General features: G+C 43.5%; 1 protein-coding gene across 1 annotated transcript in view; it reads right to left on the reverse strand.

The window, feature by feature from the left end:
* Positions 1–22,714, reverse strand: part of SMC6 (structural maintenance of chromosomes 6) — a 171,531-nt gene that overhangs the window by 19,422 nt on the left and 129,395 nt on the right. The window contains exons 23-26 of the mRNA XM_077488817.1: positions 19,938–20,063; positions 13,674–13,779; positions 1,808–1,960; positions 1,315–1,412 (exon numbers count right to left, since the gene is read on the reverse strand). Coding sequence (XP_077344943.1) covers positions 1,315–1,412; positions 1,808–1,960; positions 13,674–13,779; positions 19,938–20,063 — 483 coding nt within the window. The remainder of the gene's footprint in view (positions 1–1,314; positions 1,413–1,807; positions 1,961–13,673; positions 13,780–19,937; positions 20,064–22,714) is intronic.

The raw sequence follows: 22,714 nt of genomic DNA on the forward strand, positions 1-22,714 counted from the left end.
CCATTACAATGCTTGGGAGCAATGCAGCCTGCAGTGATTGCTGCACTGAATAGAGGGAGAGAAACTGACGTTATTCCTCTCTCTGTAACCCCAGAAACCGAGAGCAAGGAGTAGTTTGTCACTACCGGCTCCGCCTCTTTGTTTACCTGGCTGCCAGGGACAAAGAAAGCAGCCGATCAGACCAATCTGTGTCTAATTGGTGGTGTGGGAGGCTAAAGGTGACATTTGGGGTCTAATCGACCCCAGATATCTCTATAAAGAGGACCTGTTACGGCCAATGCAGTCAAAGTGTTGTTGATCATCCCTTGTGATAGCAGTAAAGTGCAAAGCAGATAGTGTAAATAAGAATAATAGAAAAATTTTAAGCGCTCCCATCCGACCATACTTATGCACAAATGCGAACACATACGTTACTCCAGAATGCGTATGTAAATGGTGATCACACCATACAAGTGAGGTATTGTTGCAAATGTCAGAGCAAGAGAAATAATTCTGTGCAACTCTAAACTTATAACCTGTAAAGGCGTTTAAATGTCGCCCATGGAGAATTGTAAGCACCGTAGTTTGCTGCCATTCCACGGGCAGATGCAATTTTAAAAGCATGACATGTTAGATATCCATTTACTTGGCGTAACATCATCTTTCACATTATACAAAAATAAAAAATGGGCTAACTTTAGTGTCTTTTTTTTTTTTAATTCATGTGCCCCCCCCCCCCCCCCCAACTACAAAGCCCAGCGGAACAAGGACCATATGCCTAAGAAAGTCCAATTTTGCTTATGTAGCCCTAAAATATGAATATTATAAATAAATAAAAGTGATTAAAAAAAATGGATACTGGATATTGATTTTAACACACTAGTAATATGTTTACAATAATCAAATTACAAAAATCAGACATTAAGGAACCAAATAAACTCAACATCCAAAACCAAAAAGGAATGATCTAAATTGTGATGAAATGGCCAATGATGACCAGTAAGTTCAAGTTTGATGGGGATTTCTACATTGAGAGGACTGGCACTGCCTTGGGAGCTCATTTTCTCCCTGCTATGCCAGCCTCGCAATGAGTTACTGGGAGCTCAGCAGATATGGTGTAGTAATCCCTTTGCAAGACATCATGTATTATGGTCGTTGTATAGATCAATAGATCATATCATTGTGATTTGGGAGGGTCCCTGTTCAATAAATAAATATATATTTAATACACTTAGATCATGTCCTCTGCTGTCTGTTTGCAACTTTGAAAACTAGAACTGCTAAATATTTTCTGCCTCAAATGTGTCTACTGTTTAGCGATCATAAATGTGTTACCTCATATTCTGTGGGGTTAAAAGAATGAACTGGCGAAACCTCTGAGAGTCGGCCATGGTAAGTATCATATCCATTGATATCCGCCTATTCACCATGTCCTGCAAAGCATAATAAAATAAATATTTAATCAAATTGCTGCTTAAACATTACACTAGACAGGAAGGTGAATTACAGAGAGGATTTTTTACCTTACATTAGAGCCAAAAAAGGCAATGTTTAGCAATACACAGTACTAGGCACCTTTGATTATTACCCATGACATAAATCAATGTATGCATGTGGAGAGTGACAGAGAGGGGTGGGGAACAGGTAGGAGTTCTGCCGCCCAGGTGAAAACTGAAAATGTTGCTTGGGTTTTTTTATACAGCAAAGGCACCATGTTGTCAGCTCAAACAGGAAAGCACACAGAATTTCTGTCAGATTAACAGGTATTTTTCAGTGCTTGCAGCATTATTAAAACAAAAATAAACTGAATGAAACAGGTGAACATTACCATGTATACATCAAATTCATCCAGACACCGGAAAGGCGATTCAGCAATCGACCATAGAGAAAGAACAAAACAAACAGTTGCAAATGATCGTTCGCCTCCAGAGAGAGACCTCATGTCAGATAACGAAGCCTTACTAACTTCTCCAGGCTGGACCTGAAAGGAAGAAAAGACACTTAAGTGACTCAGTGCAATAACGTACTATAGTACGGACTTACACATATGCTGCAGAGGTATTCCCATAAAGCCAAATGACAGGGGTGAGGCTTAAAACTAGAGTCATTACCCAAGAAGTCACGAATGGGGCCTGTACTGTAAACATGTACTGAAGTCTACAATACTGTATCGATACATTATCATGTCCTATATAAGGCTTGTAGTTTGAAACATATGACACTACATCTAATGCATCACTGAACATAATGTCAAGCAAAAGACAAGTGCCGCAGTATAAACACATAAAGACACTGCAGTATGTCATGTAGGCTTCTGCAGCAGCATTAACAAATACCCTGTTTCCCCGAAAATAAGACCTAGCACGATTGTCGGTGATAGCTGCAATATAAGCCCTACCCCACAAATAAGCCCTACCCTGAAAAACTTTAACTAAGGCTTATTTGGGAGGTAGGGTTTATATTGCAGCCATCACCGACAATCATGCTAGGTCTTATTTTCTGGGAAACAGGGCAGACTTGCATGGAAGTTCCACGCAGGTTAATTGGGAGGCGGATGGAAACGGACTTGTGTCTAATTCCATTTGCATACCTCTGAATCAGTCCAGGTCTATAAATAAATAAATAAAAAAAACTTTAAATTTTTTTTATTGCTTTGAAATGTAAATGTGAGATCTGAGGTGTTTTTGACCCCAGATCTCACATTTAAGAGATCCCGTCATGCTTTTTTACTATTACAAGGGATGTTTACATTCCTTGTAATAGGAATAAAAGTGATTCAATTTTTTTTAAAGGGACAGTGTAAAAACAAAAAGTTAAGTAAATAATAAAAAAAAGTTAAATCGCCCTGTCCCGACGTGCTCGTGCACAGAAATGAACATATACATAAGTCACGCCCGCATATGTAAATAGTGTACAAACCACACGAGGTATCACTGATCATTCGAGCGAGAGCAATAATTCTAGCAAAAGACCTTCTCTGTAACTCAAAACATGTAACCTGTAGAAATTTTTAAACTTCGCCTATGGAGATTTTTAAGTGTCAAAGTTTGTCACCATTCCGCAATTTTGAAACATGACGTGTTGGGTATCAATTTACTCGGCACAACATTATCTTTCACAATACAATATAGAAAAAAAATTGGGCTAACTTTACTGTTTTCTTATTTTTTAATTTTAAAAAAAGTGTATTTTTTCCAAAACAATTGCGTTTGTAAGACTGTTGCACAAATACGGTGTGACAAAGTATTGCAACGACTGCCATTTTATTCTCTAGGGTGTCTGAAAAAAAAAAGTTTAGAAGTTCCAAGTAATTTCTAGCAAAACAATTATAAACACCAAGTGTATAAAATAGGCCCGGTCCTTAAGTGGTTAAAGCATTGTCACACAGTTCGAAATTCAGTTGGTCCTTGCTGAACCAGCTGAATTTGAATCTGCCTATGCCCAGCCTAATTGCTGCCGCTTCACTGTCCAGTCGGTAGGCTCGTATTTCCTTAATCAGCAGCTACAGCATGATTCTGGACATGACTGTGCTATTAAGCAGAGCCAGCCTGGACTACAAGTGTGGTGGTAAAGAATAAAAAAATAAATAAAAAAAAACACCCGCTGACCTAACAGTTCATATATACATGTAGTATTTCAATTGCATATATGTGTATTTTTCTGTAGCTCTGCTTTAAACACTACCTAACAGTTATCTCTGTTCTGATTTAGTGAAAAGTATAAAAAAGAAAACAGAATTGTAAAGTTATACACAGGTGTTATGACAGAATTTAGGTCCCAATGATCAGAATACAGATCTATAGTTACTGTGTATTACATACTTTACTGGTAAACAAATCACAGCACCTGTTTTTTCATTCCATAAACTGTGAGGACCTCTAGTGGTACTTCATTTACTATACAGCAGCTGTTTCCTGTACATACACATGGAGGGTTTACACAATGTAAGGCTAGGTTCAAACAAAGGGTGGGGGGGGGTAACCAACAGAAGTTTGATCCGTCTGGGGGAGGAGATTTCAGGTAGGAGTCCGGGGTCCGCGGTCCTCTGACTGTAGTGGTCAAGTTGTAGAAGATGTGGCTGAGGGTCCATTATAGAGGAAGGAATGATCTTCGAGTTGTGCTTGTTCCCGAGGAGTGAGTTTTGAGGCCATAAAAAGATCCCATCTGTTGCAGAAGCGCTGTTTGGCTTTCTCATGTGACAGATTTGTATTGCGCTTATCTCGGAATAGGAGCTGCAGGAGGTCTCTACTGACTTGGGATACAGATGGTTTTGAGGTGGAGATCCAGTTGGTTAGAATGGCTCTCCTGGTGAGCAGGAGGCATATTTGGGCCCAATCCTTGCCCTGAGGTGTGGGAGTGGTTGACCAGGGGAGTAGTATGGGGTCCCAGTGCCCAAAAATGAGGAGCAAAGGGTCCTTGGGGAGCTTCAGCAGTGTAACCTCAAAGATGTAGGCCAAAATTTGATCCCAGAAGGTGGAAATAAAGGAGCAGGTCCAATAGCGGTATGTGAGAGAAGGCTTAGGTAGTTGAAACAATGGGCACATTGAAGATGAAGATGAGTGTGACTGGGGTGTGGGGAGGAAGGGTTTCCCTCCATGTTTCATTTGGAACCAGCATGTACACCGTATTAAGGCCTTGAAGAATTTTTTCCACCAGGTCAACGTCCAGGAAGTCTCTTGCCCAGTTGGCTACCGACGAGGATTTCAGAGGAGGAGTGGTTTTCAAGAATAGAGGAGTGTAAATGTCAGAGATTTTGTAAGAGTCTTTTTGTAGAAGTGCCTCTATAAAGGAAGATTTAAATCTTATGGGTTCATCTCTGCAGGTTTTTTGTAAGAAGCTGACACATTGACCATAGTGGAAAGCAGATGAGTTTGGAAGGGAGAACTTGGCGGCCAGTGAATGAAAAGACAGTACACATCCAGACTCCAGCTCACAGAGGGAAGAGAAAGTTGAGAGACCCCTTTGCTGCCAAGCCTCATAGGAATGGTGGTCCAAGCCCGGGGTAAAATTTGGGTGGCCCTGTATCGGTAGGAACCTGGAGATAAACGGAGAAAGCTTGAGACTTTTCCTTGCCTCCCTCCAAGCAATAACAGTGTCCCTTAGCAGGAGGTTGTGTTGAAGCAAAGGTGGCAGTGACTTCCACTTACAATGGAGGAGAGCTGCCAGGGAGTAAGGGTGGGTCATTGCAGCTTCCAGATGGTAGTTAGAGTAGCAGGATTTTTGGGTTATCCAGTCCATGCCCGCCCTCAAAAGACAAGCTAGGTTATAGGTTCTAATATTAGGGAAACTGATACCCCCTTCGGTCCTGGGAAGATGGAGCTTAGAGAATGCTATACGCGGTCTTTTGTTTCGCCAAATAAATTTGGATATAGCAGAGTTAAGGAGTTTGGTATCCCCATGCCATAGGAGCAAGGGAATCATCTGGAGAGGGTACAGAAGGCGTGCGAAACTGACCATTTTTACCAGGTGGCATCTTCCCAGGAGCGAGAGACACAGATCCATCCAGTTTTCTAGTTCTTGAGTAATTTTGGCAAATAGGGAAGGATAATTGAGGTGGTAAAGAGACAAGGGAAGTTTCCCTATTTTTACGCCTAGGTAGGTGATGTGCGATTTTGCGACCGTGAAAATGGATTCATGAGCCCACGTTGGCGGTGAAAGGGATCCTATGGGAAGAATTTCGCTCTTAGAGTAGTTTATGCGTAGACCCGAACATTTTTTGAATTGGTCAAAGGTAGATTTGATCGTGGGCATGTCTGCAGATGGGTTAGTTGAGAATATGAGGACATCATCCGCAAAGAGAGATGTCTTCAATTCGTGCTCCCCTATTTTAATGCCATGTAGAGGGGCCACACTAGACAGGTATCTGGATAGAGGTTCAAGAGCTATATTAAGAAGGAGTGGGGATAGGGGGCAGCCTTGTCTCATCCCCTTATGAAGGCGAAACTCGTCTGAGAGGAGACCTGTGGCTACCAATCTGGCTGCCGGGGTGGTATACATGGAGCTAACTAGGTGGAGGAAAGGGCCGGAGAAACCCATTTTAGTCAATACCACGAAAAGCCATTCAAAACTAACGTTATCAAATGCCTTTTCGGCGTCGACAGTAATAATGGCATGGTCACTGTTTGGGTTGCATCTTGCGTGTTCTAGAGCCATCATCACCTGCCTAATATTGACTGTTGCCGTTCTGCCTCGGACAAAACCCGATTGGGCAGGGTGTATCAGAAAAGGGATGATGGGAGCTAGTCTTGTAGCTACTATTTTTGAAAGAATTTTGACATAAAGGTTTAAAAGCGAAATGGGCCTATATGAGCCGGGTCCTTGTGGGTCCTTTCCTTTTTTTTTCCAGTAGTTTGACAATCGCTTGGTTGCCCGTGGGCAGATAGGGGCCGCCTGACCACGTGTTGGTAAACGTCTTTGAGAGTCGGTTCTAGGAGCGGGCCTAGTGTTTTGTAAAATTCGCCTGTCAGGCCATCTGGGCTTGGGGCTTTGGAGGAGGCTAGCTTATGTATAGTGGACGAAACTTCCGTGAGAGAGATGGGTGCGTTAAGGGTCTCTAATTGGGAGGGAGATATTTGGGTCAGCTTGACTTTCTCGAGGAAGTCGCGTGCAGTGGCATTATCTATAGGGTCAGCCACATAGAGTAAAGAATAGTAGCGCAGCATAGCCGCATTAATTCCTTTTTGTGTGGACGTGACGTTGCCATCTGGGTCGCGTATGGAGGAAATAACAGTCGGATGATAGGGTCCCTTACAAAGTCTGGCGAGAAGCTTGCCCCCCTTGTTGTCAAATTTATGGAGGGTGGCGTCAAAATATGCTTTTTTGGTAGATTCCAGGGTGTCGGCCCAGGTGTCAAAGGACTGTTTAGCAACTTGCCAAGCAGACCGGTTTTCAGAAGAGTCATGGGCATAGAGTGCTCGTTGTGCATGGTGGAGTCTGGAACTGGATTTTTTGTAATTGCGTTCTTTTTATAGGAGGATGCATAGGAGATAATGCGACCTCTAAGGAACGCCTTTCCCGTATCCCAAAACAGATTTGGGTTATCTGCGTGTGCCGCATTAGTCAGTGTGTAGTCTAACCATTCTTTTTTTCTTTTTCAATGTAAGCGCGGAAGTCGGAGTTGTTCTGAAGGTAGGATGGGAAGTGCCATATTTTAGGATTGGGGTGTAAGTCAGGAGTCTCCAGGGTCACCGAGATGGGTGCATGGTCAGATATTGCTATGTCATGAATGTCTGCTTCCGGAATCAGGGGAATTAGGTCGTCTGAGCAGAATAAATAGTCAATCCTAGTGAAAACATTATGCAGGTGGGAGTAAAAGGAAAATTCTCGATCGGTCGGGTGATGAAGTCGCCAAATGTCATGTAGGTAGAGGGATTCCATCGTGGGCGCTAGGATTGTCGGGGTGGTGGGGGCTGGAGGTGGTTTGGGGTGCGTGGACGAGGACCTATCATCAAATGGGTTAATTTTGGAGTTAAAGTCAGCGCCAATCACATGTGGAAGGTGTGGATGGCGGAGTAGCCATCCGGTCAATGTGCTGAAGAATTGCTTCGGAGGGCTGTTGGGGGTGTAGACGTTGGAGATTATGAGCCCTTTCGTCCCTATATGTACGTGAATGGAAAGTAGTCGGCCCTGGGGATCTGTGTCAGTAGATAGGATCTTACAGGGAAGGTTCTTATGTATAAGGATAAGTACTCCTGCTTTACGGCCAGTAGAGTCGGATCCCACCACCGTGCCCACCCAAAGTTTCCTCATCCGATGGAAGTCGGATGAAGAAAGGTGGGTTTCCTGCAGAAGAACAATGTCGGCTTAAAGCCTTTTGAGGTGGCGAAGCACCTTCATTCTTTTGGTGGGGAACGGAGCCCCTTCAAATTTCAGGAGATGATTTTCATATTGGTGGGATTGCGTTAGGCATTTGTGCTGGTTTTACTGGTGACAATTGGATGCGGGAACATGAATGAGGCAAATTTAGACGTGCTATACTAAAGAAGGCCAGGGGTGCCAGCTTTGATGGGACAGCAGAGGGTGTTACATCAAAAGTAGACAATGTGGGGAGAAGAGGATGGTAAAGAGTGGGAGGGAGGGGGGAAGAGTATAGATACCATAGAAAAATAATAACGAACCATATAAAAACATTAACGAACTTCGCTTTTTTCCGCATGGAAATCACTGTGAAGACCAGCCCCAGTACCAGGCCCCAGTACCAGGCCCCGTGACTGATGCAGATACGTCCGCCCTACCGGGGGGGATAAAGTATACCATCAGTCTAGGCAATAGTTCGGGGAGTGCAAGTAAGTCAACACAAGGAGGCCATAGGGGAATTACACAACTAAAGAAGTTGAAAAGACCAAGAAGTAAAACCATTGATAACATGAACACATTAAACGAGATGTGAACAGATACTAAGTTAGAACAACAAATAGCCCTTTTACCCATGTCGGATAATACCTGAGGGGTGTGGACTACCACAGGAGGGGGGTCCAAGATCAGTTCACCTTGCCCATGTAAGATCGATAATCGATAAGACGACCAGGCCTCAAGGGAAAAGAATAGCTCAAATACAATTGGGCGGTGAGCCCATCAGCATTTGACTAAGGCGTGTTCAATCGGGCCCGATTCCCTAAAGTGCTTAGGAGAGTCTTTCCGTGGGCTCCTTTGATCCAGAGCTCGGTTGACAGGAGCCGCTTTTGGATGTGGGGCTGAGATGGGGTCCCGAGTGTAGTGATTTCAGAAAGGACGTAGCTTCCGCCGGATCTTGGAAGGAGAGTTGGTCGCCATTTGGGGCTTTGATCCGAAGGACAACCGGGAATGCAAGGGTGAATTTTAGTTGTCGTTGATGAAGTTCCATGCAGATGTGTTGAAAAGCCTTTTGTTTCTTGGAGACGTCCACCAAATAGTCAGCAAATATTAAGATTTTCACCCCATCAATCTGAAGGGATCTGGACTGTCGGTATTGCTGTAGTATGGAGGCTTTGTCGGACTAGTTCAAGTATTTAGCAATTACGAGCAATTTCAAGATTGGAAATGTGGTGTTCGGCCTTATTCAGTCTGGAGGTATGCTCCCCTAACTGGGCTTGGATCTTTTGCATTCCTGAGCTCACCCCTTCTCCACTGATGCAGCAATCATTGGGGAGAGGAGAGCAGCAACAGCCTGAGACAGGAGTTCTGTGTGGTGGTCCTGTGCTAACGGAGGTATCATGGGCTGCTGCATAGATAGTGTTTGAGGAGGGCCAGGTATCTGTTGTGGGGCCGGGGACTGCTGTTGGGCTGTCTGTGAGGATGAGCTGTCCCCTACCTCCATCTCAGGCGCTGTCTCCGCTGGAGGGGCCGTGCAGGCCGGAGCTGTGTAGGCCGAAGCCGTGGCCTCGATGTGCGGATGAGCCGACCACGCGGTGGTGGACGCGTACGATCGTGGCCCGGTTTTATCCACAAACCGGTCCATGGTACTCCCGGTGTCGTGGGGAAGGGTTGCCAGTGTTTTTAGGGCAGAAATGCCGGTTTTATAGACCGCTGTAAGGGCCGGTCTGTGGGAGCTGTGCGGAGGGACAGCTACTCCATGCGGCGCCGGAACCGGAAGTGCTCTGCAGCGGTGTTTTAAACTCAACTTTTTGGGAAAAGGGACACTTTCGTGAATAAAAAAATAAATAAAAAATAAACAGTAAAGTTAGCCCAATTTTTTTGTATAATGTGAAAGATGATGTCACGCCAAGTAAATAGATACCAAACATGTCACCCTTTATAATAGCACGCACTCGTGGAATGACGACAAATTATGGTACCTAAAAATCTCCATAGGCGGCGCTTTAAAACATTTTTTACGGTTACCAGGTTAGAGTTACAGAGGAGTTCTCGTGTTAGAATTATTGCTCTCACTCTGATGATCGCGGCAATACCTCACATGTGTGATTTGAACACCGTTTACATATGCGGGCGCGACTTCCGTATGCGTTTAAAAAAAAAAATGTTTCCTTATTTATTTTAAAATTAATAAATTGTTAAAAAAAATAAAAAAAATAAAAGAATTTGGTCACTTTTATTGCTGTCACAAGGAATGTAAACATCCCTTGTGACAGGTACTCTTTATGGAGGGATCGGGGGTCTAAAAGACCCCCAATCCCTCCTTTGCAGTTCAAAGTATTCAGTTCGCCGTTTTTGGCGATTCTGAATATTGTATATTTTTTTAAAACCGACGCCATTGGCAGCCGAGTAAACAGGAAGTGACGCCGCTTCCATGTTTACGATCAGGAGATTGGAATGGAGTCGCTTACGGCTTCAAGCCAGTCTCTCCCTAGCCGCCATAAGCGTCGGATTGTTGATCGGGGCTCCCGATGGAATGGGAGCCCCGGTAAGAGCAGCGGGAGCATCCCCTCCCGCTCCTCTGGTATAACACCCGAGCAGCTTTTAGCTGCATTGTTTGTTATAGCTGGAAAGCCAATCGCCCGCTCTAAAAAACCGGTACCGGGATGATGCCTGCAGCTGCGGGCATCATCCCGGTATAACCCCCGAAAGCCAAGTACGCACATCTGCGTACACTCGGCGGCAAGGGGTTAATGTTTTTACATTGCCACTTTGATTCCATAATCAGCCACTTTGTATGTATTCTATTGATTTTACTGCCGTTGTAAAGTGGCATACACAAGGACAAGAACAGGTCCCTTCCTTCTCCCCTGCATTCATTGACTATTATGTCCTGCATCAGTTTCGCTCATTTGATGTTTTTTTTTCTGGTGTTTTCTTCAAATTCCACTAAATAACTACTTTGAGCAATCATTTGTGTTAAAAAAAAAATCCACTGCTCTGGTTTTCACTGCCCTATAAAATGTACCTGCCAAACCCTGGTAATGAATCAGAAAACTAGCAAGAAACAATTTATGAAGCTGCCCTACCTACAAAGTTATTTATAAATAATTTCATATAAATACTGTTCGAAAATAAGGTTATTATAGCACAAAGATGATTGGAAAATGTGATCTTTAAAGTATCAATAAAAGGGTCCTTTTTTCCCACCCTTTAGACCCCATTCACACCTGAGCGTTTTGTAGCTTGACGCCTGAAGCTACAAAACGCTGGAGGGGAAAAAATCCATTATTCTCAATGGAGATGGTTCACATCTCCACTCCAAGTCGCCTGAAGCCCTACGCCTGAAGCTCAAACAAGTTCCGGACCCTTTTTTGTCACGTGAATCGGGCTGATTTGGGCGTTTTTCTTCTTTTAACATTGGTGACCTTTTGCCCTGCACAAATTCGCGACAAAACGCGGTAAAAAACGCAGCGAATCGCGGTAAAAAACGCCGCAAAAAACGCTTGAAAAGCTACGCTCAGGTGTGAATGCAGCCTTAAAGTAACATACATATTACACTTACCTGCTCTGTTCAGTGGTTTTGCACGGAGCAGCCAAGATCCTCTTCTTCTGAGGTCCCCCACTGGTGCTCCTGACTCCTCTTCTTCAGGGAGTGCCCCCCAAAGGAAGGCCCTTCCTATGGGGGAACTTGTGTGTGCTCCCTCCCAAGCTCCCTTGTCTGTAACCATTGACCTAGACAGGGTGGCACGGTCCCAACCCCACCACATAGAATTTGATTCCATCACTCTGTGCAGTGAGGTGGAACAGCTGCTCTCATACACATTACTGGATCCGGCTCAAGTATAAGGAAGGGCTAGGGGGGCAAGTGCAGCACAGAAGGTTTTTTCACCTTAATGCATTTGGGTAAAAACTTTAAGGCTTTACAAACATATTAACCACTTAAAGACCGGCTCACACCGATATACGTCAGCACAGTGGCATGGCTAGGCAAAGTAACGTACCTGTACGTCACTTTGAATTTCCCGCTGTGCGCTCACGCCTGCTGCAAGCTCCGTGACTGGCGGACTATCTCCGCCGGGTGCCCGCGATCGTGTCACGGGGCTGAAGAACGTGAAGATGCCAGTGTAAACACAGCATCTCCTCGTTCTGCCTAATGACAGGACGCTGATTGTCTACTCCCTCTTATCGGGATCAGCGATCAGTGTCGTATCACTGCTAGCCCATCCCCAGACAGTTAGAATCACTCCCTAGGACACTCTTAACTTAACCCCTTCCCTGCTCCCTAGTGGTTAACCCCATTCACTGCCAGTGACATTTTTACAGTAATTAATGCAATTTTATAGCATTGATCGCTGTAGTAATGCCTATGGTCCCAAAAATGTGTCAAAATTGTCAGTTGTGTTCGCCATAATGTCACAGTCAGGATAAAAATCGCTGATCGCCGCCATTACTAGTAAAAAAATAAATTAAAAAAAATTTTATTAATAAAAATGCAATAAAACTATTCCCTATTTTGTATTGTGATTTTTTTTACCAAAAATATGTAGAATAATACGTATCGGTCTAATCTGAGGAAAACTATTTTTTTTAAATATATTTTTGGAGGATATTTATTACAGCAAAAAGTTAAAAATATTGCTTTTTCCCCCCAAAATGCCGCTATTTTTGTTTATAGCGGAAAAAAAAAAAAAAAAAAAAAACAAGACGCAGAGGTGATCAAATAACACCAAAAGAAAGCTCTATTTGTGGGAAAAAAAGGACATCAATTTTATTTGGGTTGCCACGTCGCATGACCGCACAATTGTCAGTTAAAGCGAAGCAGTGCTGAATCGCAAAAAGTAGCCTGGTCATTTGGCAGCCAAATGGTCTGGGGCTGAAGTGGTTAAAAGTTGTAGTAAACCCACTTTTTCAAATTGTACCTACACGTAAGCCTATAAAAAGGCTCACCTGAAGTTACCGTGACTATCTCCTAAACTTGCACTGTTTAGGAGATATTCACACTGTATGCAGCCAGGGACGTCACTGGCGCATGCGTTCTGAAGGTCCGGCATATCGTGCTGGACCTTCAGAATGAAGTCATCGCACTCCCAGCCACTCATGCAGCCGGAATCTGCAAACCTGGAAGGAAGACCGGGTGAAGAAGGAAGCCCTGTCAGCAGTGACAGTACGCTCTTGGAGGGCTTTGTTTTAAAGGTAAGTCTTGCATAATGTGCTAGTATGCAATGCTTATTATGACCACCTTACAGGGGAAGTTTTATTTATTTTTTCTTAAACTGTGGCTTACTACCACTTTAAAGTGTTACTAAACCCACAACAGTAAAATCAGTCTGTATATATGCATGTTATAATCATTGTGGAATGAAGGCGTTAATCCTTTGCATTGTGTAAAAAGTCTGTTTTATCCTGTATGCATAGATTCTTCCCCTCCTGCACTGTCTATCTGGGAAGGCCAGCTAACACAGGCAGGGTAGCCAACCTGCACAGTTGTGTCTTTTATGCTGGAGAGGACAGTTTCTAGTTCCCAGAGCTAGCCAGGTCACATATATTGACATCACACATATGGGCGTGTATACAGGCAGTAGTGAAAATTTCCTCCTTCCTGAACTCTCAGCACTGGAGAAACTGTGCAGTCAAGAATGTTCACTCAGATTATGGCTGTTTTTACTTTAAATACCCCATATTGTGCAGACGAAAAAAAAGACTAAATAAACTAGACTAAAAACAGGATTTTTTTCTGTGATATGACTGGATAACTTAAGTAAGGCCTGTCCATGTATCAGTGTTATCCATAACTGCATCGCTGTGTGCTTATTGAATAACAGCCACTATCTACAAGTTAATAGCAGCTTTATAAGACAAGTATGGTATACCCTGATGCATACTCCTCACAAGGGACTTACGGTAATAGAGAGTGTCTCATTCTTGTGGTCAAATGAGATTTTCCCAGAGTAGCCTCGCTGGGAGAGTAAGGAGTCAAAGTAAAACTTGCATCGCAAACTGAGATACCTGTGCAAGACAGAATGAGGAAAAAAAATAAGTCTGTTATATTAGAAGACATTGGTTATTACATTATTGCAACATTTCTGTTTGTTCTTTTTCTCCTAGCGTATGCTACTGGGCAATTTATCCCCTCAACTCATTTGCAACCCAATCTTTTCAATGTGTGGAAAATTAGGTGACTGCCAACCAAAGGTTACCAAGCTATTTTAATAAATGCATGAAGACAATCAATCTACTACTAAGAAAATTGTGCAATCAGAGATTCAAGGTAACGGGTGAAAGAAAATCAGTGAGCCAATACACAGCATTCACTCCCTTCATCATGTGGCAACGATCCAACCCAGTGACTGGTTATTAGTCCTAAATTCTGTTACGGGCTCCGCCACAGCCAATATTTTGCGCACAGGGCCAAGGACGAGCAGACTTCTTCCATTTGGGGCATATGTCCCTGTATGCATACAGCTCTGTACGTGATTAGCACCAGAGGAGAACAGGTCGGGCAGCACGTGGCTAAGAGGTTAGCACTTCTGCCTGGTAGCACTAAGGCCGAGTTTGCATGTCCATGTGGGTTTCCTCCAGGTGGTCCAGTTTCCTCCCACACTCCAAAGACATGCTGGTAGGTTGACTGGCTCCTGTCCAAAGTGGCCCTAGTATGACGTTGAATGAATGGGAGTTAGAAAGTCTTAGATTGTAATCTCCTTGGGGGTAGGGACTGTTATGAATGTATAATATATATGTAAAGTGCTGTGTAAATTGTCAGCGGTAACAATAAATAAACAGGTCCTTCACCTAAGGAAACTACAGGAGTGGGGGGGGGGTCATACAAGGGGGGGTGTAGGGGTGGCCACGTTTTTTTAAAGGTGTCCTGTCGTCTGGCGGTAACCTGCATATAACCCAGGGGGAATACCAGTCCTGTACAAAAAAGATAAGCCAGTTTTCTTATTTTCCTGGATGAGAGAGATTAAGTCCTTGGGCGTTCAGAAGATCCAAGGTTAAGTAACAAGATTTGCAACTGTCCTAGCAGAGACCGTATCAGCTACATCAATTAAATGGACATTGGGCCATGACTAAATATAATGTCACTCTAAGATAGTTTTCACCACACACAATGGTATCATGAATACAGATGCTATCTTTTCACATTGCCCTTACAGTAAGGATATTCACTGCGTCCCTCACAGGATAACGCGGCAAGCATTAATACAGATCAATTAATTTAGGGGGTTAACCAGCACTGAATACAAAGCAGGCTAGTGGAAGCAGACAGGCAGATAATGCAGACATTTTATAAGGGTCATACAGCACAAATTAAATATGCAGACAAGGAATAGAGAAGAGCTGGGAACTGACATTTTATTTCTCCTTAGTGAGGACATGAAAAGCAATAACCTATGTGGCCCCCCAGTGGCACATGCAGAAATCACATCTTATAGAACTGCTTATGTGCAGCCTGAACTGGAACATTTCTTGGTTGGTGAACAGAGACAGGTGGAACAATTCTGCTCTTTATATCTTCCATAGGAAAGTAAACAATTCCTGTAACAAGTTCATTTAATGCTTTCCTGAACACGGCTTTCAGTCATATGCTGCCACAGGCAAATAGATGTCTGCCTATAAAAACAATTCTTTATTACCCAATCACAAACACTATGTGTAAACTGGGAAGTTGTATAGTAAATATAACAGAGAACCTTGTATGCTCTGGAATAAAAAAAACAAGGTGCGGGCAGCTAACCTAGGGAAACTGCTGTCCTAAGCCATGGCATATGCAACCCATCACAAAATAAAGGCCTGGTCTTCACATGCCATCTATATTTATTGAGGGGAAAAAAGCAGTAAGGAGTGTTGAGAACACTGAGATGAGAAGGTAGGTTGTGCTCTGTACCCCCCTTCACCATGACTGCACACAAGGATATAGCCTTATGGAGGGGTTCAGGTATCTATAGGCATTTTGCAGGTATCCATTTCCAGGCAGGAACTTAAAGAACTAGATATACACTTAACCACTTGACCTCCAGATGGTTTTACCCCCTTCATAACCAGACCATTTTCTGCTATTTAGCACTGTGTTACTTTAAAGCGGTGTTCCAGCTTAACCCCTTCGCGCTGAGCGTACGCAGATGTGCGTACTCGGCTTCCGGGGGGTATACCGGGATGATGCCCTCACCTGCAGGCATCATCCCGGTACCGTTTTTTTCAGCAGGCGATTGGCTATCCAGCCATAACAACCGATGCGGCTAAAAGCCGCTCGGCTGTTATGCCGGAGGAGCGGGAGGGGACGCTGTTACCGGTGCTCCCGCTCGATCGGGAGCACCGATTCCTGGTGCGATGCCTCCGGCCGCTGGGGAGGAACTGGAACGAAGCCGTAATCGGCTTCGTTCCAGTCTCCTCATAGTAAACACGGAAGCGACGTCATGATGTCACTTCCCGTTTACTAGGCTGCCAATGGCGCCGGTTTAAAAAAAATATCCAGTATTCAGAATCGCCGTTTTCGGCGATCTGAATACATTGAAGTGTAAAGGAGGGGTGGGGGGGGTCTTTTAGACCCCCGATCCCTCCATAAAGAGTACCTGTCACCGCCTATTACTGTCACAAGGGATGCTTACATTCCTTGTGACAGCAATAAAAGTGATCAATTTTTTTTTTTTTAAACAATTTAGTCATTTTAAAATAAATAAAAAATTTTTTTTAAAGTGCCCGCCGTCCCCGCGAGCTCGTGAAGCAAAGAAAACGCATACGGAAGTCGTGCCCGCGCATGTAAACGGTGTTCAAATCACACATGTAGGTATCGCCACGATCGTCAGAGCGAGAGCAATAATTCTAGCACTAGACCTCCTCTGTAACGCTAACCTGGTAACCGTAAAAAATGTTTAAAGCGTCGCCTATTGAGATTTTTAGGTACCGTACTTTGTTGTCAATCCACAAGTGCGTGCAATTATAAAGTGTGACATGTTTGGTATCTATTTACTCGGCGTAACATTATCTTTCACCTTATTTTAAAAGAAAAATGGGATAATTTTACTGTTTTGTTCTTTTTTAATTCATGAAAGTGTCCCTTTTCCCAAAAAGTTGCATTTAAAAACACCGCTGTGCAAATACCGTGTGACATAAAATATTGCAACAATCGCCGTTTTATTCTCTAGAGTCTCTGTTAAAAAAATATATATATATAATGTTTGGGGGTTCCAAGTAATTTTCTAGCAAAAAATATGGATTTTAACTTGTAAACACCAAATGCCAAAAATAGGCTTCGTCATGAAAGGGTTAAAAGTCAGCAGCTACAAACACTGTAGCTGCTGACTTTTAATAAGCACACTTACCTGTCTAGGGTGCCAGTGATGTCAGCCGCCTGAGGAAAATAAGTCCATCGGATCGGTTCTGGCACCGCAATTCGAGCTAAGGGAAACAGGCAGTGGAGTCTTGCGGCTTCACTGCCCATTTCCTACTGCGCATGCACGAGTCGCACGGCACTTTGTAAATGGCCGGTTGTGTTCTGGGACACACACAAGTCCCAGAAGACAGCACGCCCCATTCCCCAGAAGACAACACGAGGAGAAGAAGAATGAAGACTACAGCGGTGTAGGAACTGGCAGATTAGGACGATCTGCCTAGCAACAGATATTTCTGGTAAGTAAAAAAAATGTCATCCCCCCCCCCCCCCCCCCACACATTTTTTAGGAGCTTTTTTATGTAATTTTTTTTTTTTTTTTTAGGGTGGACCTCCGCTTTAACTGGTAATTGCACAGTCATGCAACACTGAAATGTATCTCAGTTTTACTATGCTTTCAGCATGCTTATAAGTGGCTATCCATGTACAATGCCTTTGTACGTTCAGATATTGTGCCTTCTTTTTCATATGTTTGACTGATAGTGTATGTTTAGCTGTTGTTGACAGCAATTTAAAGATGCTGGATTGTATCCGTTCACTTACAATTCAATAAAGTTCCTGTTTGATAAAAAAAAAAAAAAAAAATGTATATCATTATTTTCACACAAGTAGAGCTTTCCTTTGGTGGCATTTCAAACAATAATGAAATAGCAACACAAGATCCTCATTAGAATGATAAAGTCGTTTATTCTATAAAAACAAATAGTACACGTTAAAATCTTGGTGATCAGCATGGATGGAAGATGAAAACACCACAGGGTTGTCCGCAGTGTGATGGATGAAGAAACTGCAAGGCTGTCAGCAAATGAGCCTGTCCTATGCCTCTAGCCGACAGTGAGATTAAAAAAGTTTTTTTCAAAAGGAGTGAAACTCTGAAACCAGTTACCGCCCCCAGCACTGCCCCCGTCCCCCTTCTCACAGACACAAAGATGTTGTCACAAGGTACATTGCTCCGACTGTGCCGAAAATTTGGCCGAATTTTCTGACAGCTGTCATCTTATTTCTCTGATGCCGGCTAGAGGGATAGCACAGGCTGATACATTGACAGACTTGCTGTCATCCATCACACTGCGGACAACCCTGTGGTGTTTTCATCTTCCATCCGTGCTGATCACCAGGATTTTAACATGCAAGTGAACTATTTGTATTTAGATCATTCTATAATGAGGATGTCACTCTGCCATTTATTTATTGTTTAAGCTCCCTGGATCTTTCCCAGATCTTCACCTGTCAAGCTGCAGGATCCTTGTGTATTGGAACGAACGAATCTTTGTCCTCACCATGCTGACACCATAGACTGCCGTTTGCTGGGCTGGACCTTGTAGTGTGCTTTACTGGTGTGTGTTTTTTATATACTTAATCTTTTGGTGGTATTTGATCACCAGTGTTTTTTTATTTTTTGCGATTCAAATGAAAAAAAAAAATGTTAAAAAAAATTCTACTTTCTGGTATAAAGCATATCCAAATAAAAGCAAAATTCTTACATTTCTTTGTTAAAAAAAAAAAAAAAAAAAAATCCCAAGAAATGTATATTATATGGTTAGTATGAAAGTTATAGCCTCTACAATGGCAATATGTGGCTCCTGCGCTATTAGGGAAATTTCAAAGATGAGTCACGTCTCAAGAGTGCTGCATACACCGCATGAGTCAAACAAATCTCATTGATAAATGGACGGAGTAAATGAAGTGGTGTTGTGCTCTCAGCGTGAGAAATACTCAAATAAATAATCGAATAAAGAAATATAAATAAGAATTCGTGTGATAAAAGTCCAAAACATAAAAGGAAAAAATAACCAGGTGATGGATATAATGAATATCACAGTGAAAAAAATAATAAAAAATTATATGTATATGAAAAAAAACATAATAAATATAAACACGTGGTGATTAGACAAATTAAGAAATTAAGATGATCAAACAAACTTCAAAGAATATCGGTATGTGTGTATCCCAATACACAGTGAATAGTGTCACTCAAGTGAAATTTCATACACAAAGTAGAAAAAAATCCTTCAAAATTAATATTAAGATTGCAAAAATCAATATCGGCACATATAAGTGTCAATAAAGTGTCCAGTGCATTCATCCACAATAGTGAAATTCCAGAGTCCTCCAATAAATAAAAACCATCAACACGCATAAGTGTCAGCAAAGTGTCCAGTGCATATCCCGGTGTCCACTGGTGTCCACCGACCAGTGTTAGATGTAATAGCTGATTTTGGTACAACAACATATTGAAGCCAAACGCCAGCTAATATTTTTTCGTTCAATAATTTTAATTAATTTGTGTAGAAAATACAGAGCTACTGAAAGAGAACAGACACTTGATTGGCACACAGGCCAGCTGTACAGAATGATCAACTTCCAAGTGTCTGGATAATTACAATAAAGTGAAAGGAGAGGGTTATGGAGTCTCCGAGCACTTGTAGTGATCCCATCATATGCTCATAGAAGGTGAACTGTTGTAGTAGAGGGAAGAAAGGAGAAACAACAACAAAAGAGGGTGAGGGAGGAGTGGAGGTATGGGGAAGAGCATTGCAGAGGTTCTTAGGACCACAGCTCAATGATGTGTAGATGAGTCTACGTGTATATGAGCGTGTGGGAAGGTTTTGGCAGCTGAGGGTGTAGCAGATGTTGGTAGCAGCTCATGAGTTTTTTTCCTGGATTGTGTTTTATACTTCCCCGATATATGCTTAAAAGTTTCAACAATTAGAAAAAAAAAAAAATACAGATGGAAAAGCAAAATAAGATGCTGGACTTTAGAAGGTAGGCCTACCTCAGGAATTGCTGGTACATCTTATATCGCTGCGTCATTATGTCTTCCAACAGTTTTACAAACTTTTTAAGATTTTTAACTTTGCTATCCATTTCCTGATATTTCTCTTTTGAGGTATGGTAGTCTCTGAAATAAAGAAAAAAACACAACTTCGATAATGATGAATATGAAAAGAGAACTTCAGGTAAAACAAGTAAAAATGTTCTGTCTCTTCAGCAGGCCTAAGATGTATAGATTAAATGCACTTACATTTTTCTGTAACTGTAAAAATAGGATTTTTTGTACTTACCGTAAAATCCTTTTCTCTGTAATTCACCGACCGACACAGCACCTCTCTTAGCCATTGGGTTGTATATCTTACCTCTAGGAGAATACTAGGCAAAGTTGTAAAACAACATTTAGAAATTTCAGTTCCACCCATGGGGGCGGTCCCTTAGGTATCAACCCTCCTGCCTGCTAGCAGAACTCAGTACGTCAACAAGCAGTATAACGTAAAGAAAAAAGGAGGGGCGGGTGCTGTGTCGGTCGGTGAATTACAGAGAAAAGGATTTTACGGTGAGTACAAAAAATCCTATTTTCTCTTATATTCACCAACAGACACAGCTCCTCTCTTAGCCATTGGGACGTCCCCAAGCAGTGCCAAAACGAGGGGTGGGAAAAACAGCATAAACACTTCATCCACCGTGGCAAGTGGGAACAAGTGTAACTTTACCAACAAAAAAAGAACAGTGCGTGGAGAAATCCACCACAAAATCAGGGTACCCTCAACAGGAGTGACTACCCACAATCGCACAAAAAACTGCGGAATGTAATGCAACAGTGCATTAACTTAAATGTACTGTATTTTTAATCGAAAAAAAAAACAGGAAAAAAAAAGGTAAAATATTGCATATTCAATTGCAACTATACAGCCGCCTGCAAACTTTGCTGCCAAAAACAGGCATCAGCCGATGCACTGACGTTTACCTTGTAGAACTTGGTAAATGTGTAGACAGACAACCAGGTCGCCACCCTACACACCTGAGTGATAGACGCTTGGTGTCGGAAAGCCCAAGACATTCCGATTGCCCTTGTGGAGTGGGCCGTAACTGGAAAGAGGGGCACCTGCCCCTTTAAGGTGTAGGCTTGTACTACAATCTGCCTGATCCCCCTGGAAATGGTGGCCGATGAGACCGCCATTACTTTTTTGGAACCAGCTACCGAAACAAACAGCGACTCTGACTTCCGAAAGGGAGCAGTGGTATACAAATACACATTTAGAGCCCGAACCACGCCCAAAGCATGAAGGGCCACCTCCTTAGGGTGTTTTTGTCCTAGGATAGAGATATGGTAACACCATGTCCTCATTAATGTGAAAAGCCATGACCACCTTCGGTAGAAAGGACGGTTGCGAACGCAACACCGCCCTATCCTTATGGATAACCCGATAAGGCGACTTGCAAGACAAGGTCGCCAGTTCCGAGACCCACCTGGCCGATGTGATGGCCACTAGAAAGACCACTTTCTGAAAAAGCGACAACAGGGGAACACTCTGATATTTTTAAGCGGTGGATTTTGAAGCGCCGATAACACCAGGTTCAAATCCCATGGGGGTAACAGTGGACGCACCAGAGGGACTACATGACAGACCCCCTGACCAAAGATACTCACTATGAGCGAGACGCCAGGGGTCGCTGAAAAAGACAGTGAAAGCTGAAACTTGCCCTCTAATAGTGCTTAACGCCAATTCTTGGTCTACTCGTTGCTGAAGAAACAGCAGGATCCTGGAAATGGAAAAAGAGCGCGGATGCCAACCCTTCTCACATATGGAGATGCAGGCCGTCCAGGTACGATGATATATCTTCCTAGAAGAAGATTTCCATGCTCTCAACATAGTTGGGATCACCGAGTCCACCAGACCCCGATTCCTCAACAGCTGGCTCTTAATAGCCATGCCGTTAAAGCCTGCGATGGTAAAGCAGGATGGAGAATCGGACCCTGAGACAAAAGGCCCTCTCGTAATGGCAGTCGCCAGGGAGCGTCTGCCACCAGATGCACCAGGTCTGCGTACCATGGGCGCTAAGGCCAATCTGGGACCACCAGTATTGCTGGGATCCCCTCGGCTTCCACTCCGCGAATCAGACATGGTAACAGCTTCAGTGGAAGGAAGGCATAGATCAGCTGGTGCTGATCCCATGGAGCCACCAGTGCGTCTGACGCATCCGTCTATGGATCCCTTGTCCTGGACCCGAATCTTGGCCCCCTCTGATTAAGACGGGAGGCCAGAAGATCCACGTCTGGTGTCCCCCACCTCAGGCACAGTAACCTGAATACCTCCGGATGCAACCATTCTCCTGGGTCCAGCATCTGGTGACTCAGATAGTCCGCCAGTTCTCCACTCCGGGAATGTAAATGGCTGACAAAACCGGCACACGTCGCTCTACCCACGAAGTATGTGAACGACCTCCCGTGCCGCAGCTGAGCTTCTTGTCCCCCCTTGGTGATTGACTTATGCCACTGCAGTGGCGTTGTCTGACTGGACCCTGAACGGACGTGCTTGCAGTCTCATTGACCATGTGGAGAGGCAAGGCCTGATCGCTCTCAGTTCGAGCAGATTGATCGGCAACTCTGATTCTTTCGTCGACCAGAGGCCCTGAGCCGACTTAACCCCCATTATTCCACCCCAGCCGAAAGGGCTGGTGTCTGTTGTGATCACTGTCCACTTTAGAGGTAGGAACGACTTTCCGGCCTGAATCACCGGGGACCTCAGCCACCAGATCAGTGATTCTCTGACTGAT

The sequence above is a fragment of the Lithobates pipiens genome, unplaced genomic scaffold (genome assembly GCF_037356315.1).
Source record: "Lithobates pipiens isolate NorthernLeopardFrog02 unplaced genomic scaffold, aLitPip1_a1.2 Scaffold_18, whole genome shotgun sequence".
In the NCBI taxonomy this organism is placed as follows: Eukaryota; Metazoa; Chordata; class Amphibia; order Anura; family Ranidae; genus Lithobates; species Lithobates pipiens.